At 38.9% G+C, this 9,517-nt stretch overlaps 1 protein-coding gene across 1 annotated transcript; it reads left to right on the forward strand.

Annotated features, from left to right (window-relative positions):
• The first annotated feature begins 128 nt into the window (after positions 1–128).
• LOC131929896 (uncharacterized) lies at positions 129–6,115 on the forward strand. The gene is made up of 3 exons (XM_059286275.1): positions 129–349; positions 4,424–4,584; positions 5,974–6,115. Exons 2-3 carry the CDS (start codon positions 4,424–4,426, stop codon positions 6,068–6,070), a joined length of 258 nt encoding a protein of 85 aa, XP_059142258.1. The 5' UTR covers positions 129–349; the 3' UTR covers positions 6,071–6,115.
• Positions 6,116–9,517: the final 3,402 nt, after the last annotated feature.

Below are 9,517 nucleotides of genomic sequence, written 5' to 3' on the forward strand. Positions count from 1 at the left end.
ACCAATCTTTGTAACGCAGGGGGGCAGACGCTTGATCCAAATTTTCCTAGACCCACGCACGGTTTTGCTTGATCTATTTTTTGTCCGCCCCAGCCTCGAATTGGAAACGCTCCGAGCCCTTATAAAGGCTCTCTCTCGTTATACCCCGACCACAAGAGGCAAGGTTGTACAGTAGAAAAGATCCGGGTACTGACGTCAACTAGGGCGACTTTTTCAGGCGACACCGGAAAAGTTTTTCAAAGCTGCTCTTTTGAAACTCGAGTAGAAAACTTAACGAAAAAAAACTATACAGTTGCGAACGCATATTCTTCACGGGCAGTAGAAAGTCTAATTAATTCAAACTTTAAACGTAAGTATCTTTGATTTGTATAATTTAAAAAAAAATTAAAAAACTTTAAACAGTATTTAAAATTACTTTATAAGCATAGTATTATTACTCTATCAACGACTAATTGTATATTTTAAGTTTGATGCGTTTTTTGTAATAGGTTATTATTTTGGTAGAGTGATTTTTGAACTCTACAATATTTTTCTTAATTAAAAATCAGGATGATCAAAATAAGAAAACTTGCTTATTAAATTGTTACAATTTTCTAATCGAAAAGAAAACGGAATTGAAATTGGTTTTTAGAAATTTAAACTGAGCGAGTTATTTGTTCTGAAAAGTTGACTCCAAAATCAAAAAACGTTCAGAAAAATAGTTTGTAAAAAAGTAAGTATAGAGAAAAATAAAAATCCGAGCCACAATTAAGCTTAAACGGTAAAGCGAAATAATTATCACAAAGTTTAGAATTAGTGAAAATTTAACTGATGTAGAATAATCAGTTTGCTAGCTTTAATATACGACTTTAAAAAATATCTCTGAACGGGAAACAAATTTGTCAACCTGTTGAGTGGAACATTATCTTTAAACACGTTTCTGAGAGCACCAATAACTAGCTACATCAATTGTTGGAAAAAAAAAATGAAGTAAAAATTTAAATCAACAATTTTGCTATTCTCCGTAGCAGACGATAGAGACCACATTAGCATAAAAAAATGGCGTCACGTCTGCTGAAAGTGTGAAAAGACAAAAAGACAGCGTTTTGATGTGTGAGTGTGTGCGGTTTGATGTGTGAGTGTGAGCGGGTTTGATGTGTGAGTGTGAGCGTTTTGATGTGTGTGTGCGTTTTGATGTATGAGTGTGAGCGGGTTTGATGTGTGAGCGTTTTGATGTATGAGTGTGAGCGTTTTGATGTGTGAGTGTGAGCGGGTTTGATGTTTACATCACGCCAAGCTGATCATTTCTGTTTTATTTGTATAAAGTCGAATTAAGCCGGAAATCTAAATCAGGCTCTAGCGATCAGAAACTTTCCGACGGTTAATGTCATAAATCGGAACAAGTTGCTATGTTTACCTAGCCGAAAAAACAAAATTGTTTCGGTTTAAAATAATACCATCTAAGTTATTATTAACGCCAGATATTTCATTATCTTACACAACGCGAACATTGAACAATATATTGTTTAAAATTGTATCGGCTATTTATAAATAACGCTGGAAACGAAATATTAGACTATTCAGAGAAAGAGGTCGAAATTAATCATTGCACTTTTATTATAGGATATTGAGCTAGAATTAAAGAAAAGAGAAAATCATATATTGTGGAATTCTTCAAATTAAAAAAAATTGAATATCTTGCATGTCTTCAAATAAAAAAAAAATGAATATCTAGCATGTCTTCAAATAAAAAAAAATATTAATATCAAGCCAGCCACACTTATAAAAACTGACAACTGTAAATACAGAAGGGTGAGAGTTGTAAGAAATACGCGCACATCGATAAAAACAGGCAGAGGCGTAGCAACGGGGGGCGGGGGGGGGGGGGGGGGGAAGGGGGGTACATATGTCCCCGGGCGCCGACATAAGAGGGCGCTAAAATGGGTTGTAAAAACAAATTAAAACGTCATTTTATTTGCATTTTTGCATTATTAATAGTTTGATGGGAGGGGGGGGGGCTTGTAAAATCGAAATTTGAGGGGGGGGGGGTTGCAAATTGAAAAATTGATCTCGAAGGTGGCGCCAAATTGAAAGTTTGTCCCCGGGCGTCGCTACGCCTCTGGAAACAGGCCGAAACATTGTGCCGTTTAGCTTTTTTGTATGACATCACTCACTCGAGAATACACTGACAAATACAGACGTCATGTACTAACCCAGGGGTTCCCAACCTTTTTTGACTCTAGAGCACATTCTAAAATATCGGTAGGGTGGCGGGCACCACCTATTTTAAATCGACAAACTCCTTCCAGAGGCGTAGCGACCCTTCCCGTCACCCGGGGACAAAACTTTCGATTTGCACCCCCCCTTCCTCTAACTTTCGATTTGCACCCCCCTCCCCTCAAACTTTCGATTTCCATCCCCTTCAACCATTCAATAATGTTTATAAAAAAATTCTGTCTCTGTCGAATAGTGAGAGGCGGGCACATACGAATCGTTCGGCGGGCGCCCTATGGGCGCCCGCGGGCACGGGGTTGGGAACCCCTGTACTAACCTAAATTTTGCCAATCACGTCATTTACTGAGCAACCGATCTCATATTCTCAAAAAAAAAATAATCGATTATTTATTTAACTTCAGATACAAATAAAAATGAAATTAAATTTTAAAAAATCAATGACCGAAAACATGTGGAATGAATAACCCTGTACAACAGGTACATTGTCTTGGCTTAACACTAGGCATGACAACTCATTACAGTCGTAAATAAACCGGGAGTGATCTACCCTAAACTTTCTCGAATATTCTTATATAAAATAACAGGGGATGGGAACTCGGGCTATAGACATGATTTTTAATCCATTTTAAATACTTAAAGTTTTAAAAATAGAATAAAATCTCGTAGACAAATTAATTGCACACCAAGTGAACGCCAAATAAAAAAGCGCATAATGGTGCGCAATATTATTAGTACTTTTAAAATTTACATTAGTTTTTTGAGAAATCGGAAGTAGCGTAAATTACTACTTCCGGTTAACGGAAATTACTCAAAATTTAACAGAAGGTAGAGAATTAGATCTTTTACTTACATGTGAAATTTCATTTATCTATCTGAAATAGTACTCAAGTTATAGGCTTTTGAAAAATTCAAAGTAGGAAAAGTACCACTTCCGGTTATCGGAAATCGCTCAAAAGTTGATACGGACAAGATTGCAAAATTATGTTTTTCCGTATCAGTGAGGTGTAAAACGTCGAGATTTGTAAAAATCTCGATTTTTTTTTTTTGCACGATTACAAGACTTTCTCTATACTTCGAATTATACGAGAAAGTAAAAAAACAAACTTTCGCAGAATTTTCTCAGTTTGTTTTTATTACCGGGACATTCTCTTGGCTTAACACTAGGCATGGCAACTCATAACAGTCGTAAAAAAAAAACTGTCACAGAATTTTCCCAGATTGTTTATTTATTACAGTGTCATCCAATCATACTAGTCCAATCACTTCTCATCGGTTTTACTAGACCTAATTACGTCAATTTTCAATTAGTTCGATCACCAATAATCTGCTGTGTCTGTTGTATTGCCTACCAGCTTATGAAATTGGTTGTGTTTTATAATCCGCATTACAAATTACGATTAAATAACACGGTTGTTTTTGGGTGTTTTGATTTTTGTTTTTTTAATGTTCAGTATTTTACAATCTTTAGCTTATTGTTTTTTTTTTTAAATTTTGTATTTCAAGCGGATGCGATCCATGCTTATATTTGTTTCCTTGCTTCTTGTATATTGGCAGATTAAAAAAAAAATTGCTAAAAATTATTTTTTATTTATTCGTGTTTTTTTCCATATTGTAAGAATCAGGCACAATTTTTTACATACAAGCTCAAAAACAGAAGGACCGATAACTTTTTTTAACACATCGCCACAAAAACCTATTGAGAGCTAGGGCGTGATCACCAAATTACTCCTTGACAACATGCCCGCTGGAATGGTCGCCACGTAGGGTTGAAGAGTTTTGTATCAATTGACTGCATTTGTGGGTTATAGTTATGTCTCTATAGCCCGCTAGGGCGTACAAATTATGACGTTCCTGCTCTATTCTCCCGTACACTTGTACACATGCCAGTAGATTCTTGCAGTTTGACGCCTCGTGTACACTTAGTACACAAAGCATTAAAAGTACCGGCGAGTATGATAAGTTGTACCCACGTTATTTGCGTCATTTGAAGAAAATCGTCTTGTATTTTCAATCTGAGGAAAAAAACATTTATGAAAATGTTCCGACCATAGGCCTTCGTCAGATATGTGAACTGAAAATTAAGCTGTATTATACTATGTTAATGCACCACCATGAATAATTCAACAGAAATTTACGATTATCTATATGATGCAGCTTTCATTATAAATTATCTTCTATATCTTGGTTGTTTGTTTTCGTCCATCTCCAGATGAAACTCCTCTCCGTTGCTCTGACCCTCGCCATCATCCTCGGTATGTGTGAGTCCACGGAGGCATCCAAGGCGCTGAAGGACCTACTTGAGCAGCAGCATCTCATCTACGGCCGCAGCAAGATCACACCCAGCATGAACAGTTTACTCTTCGGCAAGAGGTACGTGTCTGTAGGTTGGTCTGTGGTGTGGTGTGGTGATGTGTGTTGTTGTGGGTGGTTGGTGGTGTTGTTGTTGGCAGTTGTTGTTGTGGTTGTTGGTGTGGTTGTTGGTGTGGTTGTGGGTGGTTGGTGGTGTTGTTTTTGGTGTGATTGTGTTGTGGGTGGTTGTTGGTGTGGTTGTTGGTGTGGTTGTGGGTGGTTCTTGGTGTGGTTGTTGGTGTGGTTGTTGGTGTGGTTGTTGGTGTGGTTGTTGGTGTGGTTGTTGTTGGTGTGGTTGTTGGTGTGGTTGTGAGTGTGGTTGCTGGTGGTTGTTGGTGTGGTTGTGGGTAGTTGTTGGGTGTGGTTGTTGTTGGTGTGGTTGTTGGTGTGGTTGTTGTTGGTGTGGTTGTTGGTGTGGTTGTCGGTGTGGTTGTGGGTAGTTGTTGGTGTTGTTGTTGTTGGTGTGGTTGTTGGTGTGGTTGTTGGTGTGGTTGTGGATGGTTGCTGGTGTGGTTGTTGGTGTGGTTGTGGGTGGTTGGTGGTGTTGTTGTTGGTGTGATTGTGTTGTGGGTGGTTGGTGGTGTGGTTGCTTGTGGCTGTTGGTGTGGTTGTTGGTGTGGTTGTGGGTAGTTATCGGGTGTGGTTGTTGGTGTGATTGTTGGTGTGGTTGTGGGTGTGGTTGCTGGTGGTTGTTGGTGTGGTTGTGGGTAGTTGTTGGTGTGGTTGTAGGTAGTTGTTGGTGTGGTTGAACGTATGGTTGTTGGCGTGGTTGTTATTGTGGTTGTTAGTGTAGTTGTTGGTGTGGTTGTGGGTAGTTGTTGGTGTGGTTGTTGGTGTGGTTGTGGGTAATTGTTGGTGTGGTTGTTGGTGTGGTTGTGGTTAGATGTTGGTGCGGTTATTACTTAGGCTGCGGCTGTGTCTGTTGGTGTGGTTGTTGGTGTGTTTATCGTGTGTGGTTTGTGTGGGTAGTCTGGTTTGGCCATCACATTTCTCCCTTAACAATTTTTGATTTGTTGGCATGTTAGCAACATTCAAATAACAGGAATCACCGCAACAATTTTTCCCATAGATAAAATAGAGGGTGTTGGCCCTTGAATTATAATCAGGGAATAATTCCCCTTGAGAATACAGGAGCCAGAATTAACAAAAGCGCCACCGTATTAATTTCCCCTGTTTTATCAAATGTTTAATACATATTTCATTTTTTTAAAATTTAGTCAACGCTTTTTATGAATCAAAACTAATTTTAAAAAGGTGATTTTTAAAAATTGATTTTAGGTTGTCTTTTTTTTGTGTGAGTAAACCAAACATTTTGAACTGTAATCCACACCGATTTTAACCCATGATTTCATGAAACCTATAGAAGGGGAAATAACTATGGTGTTAACTTTTTTTTTTTTTGATGATCAGGTCACAGGCTGAGAACTTTCGAGACATGAAACGCCAGTTGAACACCTACCTGGAGAACATGGATGCGCTGATCAATGACGATGAGTCACAGGTGTGACGCACGATGTACGAGTCACAGAAATAAACTGTTATATAATTATTACATGGCGTTCTCTCGTAATCTATGAAGTGGCTGAGTGACAGTGTGATTAATTAGATGTTGTGGGTATTAATATTTTTTAAATTTCAAACAGTATTGTCACACACAAAAATACTTTTCTTTAAGGTTTCATCGTGGATGCCCATAGCCAATAAAGTTAGGGTAAGAGTTAATGATTTAGTTGCTGAATGACTATGGTTAATTGGAAATTTCGGGTCTTAATATCTTTTAAATTTCTAACAGCTTTATAAAAAAATACTTTTCACTAATTTTTTACAGTGGAGGCTCATAGCCAATAAAATAAGGGTTAATGATTTAATGTATTGATGTACTGTTTCTCTTCTCTTGTATGGACTCAACCAACTTTAACAACACACTTTAGCAAACAAAGATTTGCTATAGCATCTAGATTTCATCATTGTCATCCCTTAACCCTTAAGTGGTCATTGGGGGTACCACAGTTGACCTTATAATTCTCCTCCATCCATCTCTATCCTCTGCCGCTCTGAGTGGTTCTGAGACTAAATGTAACGTTTCGCTTCTGTTTCTCGTTCACACTCTGAGACGATCAAAAATGATGAAGAATAAGTCGTCTTCTGCAAATCTTTATTTGACTATCTTTCTTGACCGGGAATTGTCTGTGTAGCGTGTATCTAAAAAGACTATAGCGCCAACACGCGTAGTGCCTAAAACAACGTCACATCTGCTGCCCTTTTGTTTCCCTCTAGTTTCTTTCTTCACCCTCCTGGCTTTTTATTTAGAGGGGGGAGGGGTGTCATGGACATTAAAGTTGATTAAAGTACTGTCAAGGTTATGGACGATTCGATATTGAAAGTAAGACTAGCTTCCCATTCCATTCATTTCACCTACCTCAATTCTACCCCTGCATTTATATCGATCATCTATCATGTGTAAACGACGTGTAAAGGTATTAGGATAAGCATTTAAAGTTAGTCCATGTACGGGTCATCGCGCATTTTCTAGACCCCCACAGAACAAATATTTCCCGCAAGAACATATTGAGCTTGCTGTTCAACATTAAACAACACTTGAATAAACAGTATCGATCTTCACGATAATAAACAGTATCGATCCTGTCGATAATAAACAGCAACCTGCCCATAGTACAAATACCAGAAGAAACAAAACAAAACAATAGCTTGTTTATACTACAGCAACGTGGAAAAATTGAATATTCTCGGTAGCTAGACTATCACAGGAAACAAAAAAACAATCACATGTTCTGATTGTTAGCAGGAGAAACGAAACAAATAATCACAAATTGGTAAAAATTAGAAATAAAATATACAAATCAATACAATGACAATCGTATTTACCTTAGCACTTATTGATATGCTGGAGGTAAAAATCAAACATTGATCTAATACAATTCTTCAATTCTTCAATAGCTAACATAGCTTTTAGACTTGAAGTGAAAATTTCGGGGGGTCGGACTAAAATTTCGGGGGGGGGGGGGGGGGGGGGCAGGGGCACTTGAAATTTTTGGGGGTCGGACTTAAACTTCCAGGGGGGGGGGGGGTTGACACTGGTAAACGAATATATTTTTCCTCCCCCCCACCCCCACTAAATGCCTGAAAAAAACTGAATCGAACCCTCAAATTCTGAGACGTCTGAAATATCTTAACAAAACAGGTAGACTATTACGTCTGTTTTGAAACATTGGTAGCAATATATGATCTGCTTTCTGATCGGTTTAACATTTAGATGTTTCACACGACAGAAAACTGTGTCCACTCCACACTCAGACAACTCACTCATCATAACAAACAAGGGATGAAATCGGCGGTGATGTATTTGGATTGCCAGGATCTACTTATTTAGTTTTACATTTAACATTTAGGTCTACACTATATACAACATTATGCACTGAGATTAGCCTTGATGAAAATACTCCATCCAGTAAAAATAAACGGTTCATCTGGAATCACGATTTGCAAAAAAAAAAAAAAATGCCATTAATAAAACTTAGGGTGATATATGCACATTAATTAATTATATAAAAGAAAAACAAAATATTATTAATTATACTCCTTCTTGTATAAAGGGATCAGTTGATAGGTGAGATATCTTAGGTATACCACAGGGATCAGTGACACCGCAGATTTAAGGTATCAGTTACCTGAGGTCTAAGGGATCAGTTACACCGCAGATATAAGGTATCAGTTACCTGAGGTCTAAGGGATCAGTTACACCGCAGATATAAGGTATCAGTTACCTGAGGTATAAGGGATCAGTGACACCTTAGATGTAAAAAGTTTCCCTTTCAAACCTGACGGTCTATAGGGCAAGTCAAGTAGAGTTCACTTGTTTCTGTGCCCTTTGCATATGAAGAGATAGTGTGGTCAGCACTATGCCCAGCCGCCTTTACTTTCCCTAACGTGAACCTTAGATGTAAGGGATCAGTAACACCTCAGGTGTAAGGGATCAGTAACACCTTAGGTGTAAGGGATCAGTAACACCTTAGGTGTAAGGGATCAGTAACACCTCAGGTGTAAGGGATCAGTAACACCTTAGGTGTAAGGGATCAGTAACACCTTAGGTGTAAGGGATCAGTAACACCTTAAGTGTACCACAGGGATCCGCGAGATCTCAGTTGTACCACAGGGATCAGTGACACCTGAAATCTACAACAGGGACTAGAAAAACCTCAGGTGTACCCAGTGGTGTAGCGAGGTCGGGTGTCACCCGGTGCGGCACTTAATGGTGTCAACCCCCCCCCCCCCCCCCACCCAGAGGAGTAGCGACCATTCCGGGGACAAACTTTCAATTTTCGATTTGCACCCCCCCCCCCGTCAATATTTCGATTTGCGCTTCTTAAAAGACTATTTAACACTCGAATTAATCACTTAATTAAGTGGAATTATCATTTTTCTATATATATTTTGCTTTTTTTGCCTTGGTGTCACCCCCCTAAATGGTGTCACCCGGTGTGGTCCGCACCCCCCTCCCCTCGCTACGCCTCTGGTGTACCACAGGGAATTAGTGACACATCGAGTGTAAGGGATCAGTTGATGAATGAGGCATTCTACCACCAGTCACTATATGCACGTGGTCAACACAGACTCACAAAGTATATTGCAATACATGTGTGTGGTGTCTGTCCGGCGTCATGTTCCAGTCAAAGTCGAACACACAAACAGCATGAGAACAACAACGTTTTCAAACATCGGTCAAAAGAATTGTGCACATTTGCACGCTATACTATTTTAAAAACCTCACTCTGTTTCAAGAAGCTTTTAACAGAGCCTGTGTATAAACTTTCATACACCTCTCAGAAAAGCCAGCTGTAAACTCTATGGAACGGTTTGGTTCTGTCTGTAGACCCTACAAGGTCTAATTTGTTGGAGTCTTGTACAATGGTTCTTTATGGCATGTCTCCTGGGG

Source organism: Physella acuta, unplaced genomic scaffold, assembly GCF_028476545.2.
Source record: "Physella acuta isolate Inbredline_101_S28 unplaced genomic scaffold, ASM2847654v3 ptg001689l, whole genome shotgun sequence".
In the NCBI taxonomy this organism is placed as follows: domain Eukaryota; kingdom Metazoa; phylum Mollusca; class Gastropoda; family Physidae; genus Physella; species Physella acuta.

Excerpts from the sequence above, each read along its gene's own strand:
- LOC131929896 (XM_059286275.1), top strand. The coding sequence starts at position 4,424 with ATGAAACTCCTCTCCGTTGCTCTGACCCTCGCCATCATCCTCGGTATG. Across the intron at positions 4,585-5,973 it reads AGTTTACTCTTCGGCAAGAG|GTCACAGGCTGAGAACTTTC; the intron begins GTACGTGTCTGT and ends TTTGATGATCAG.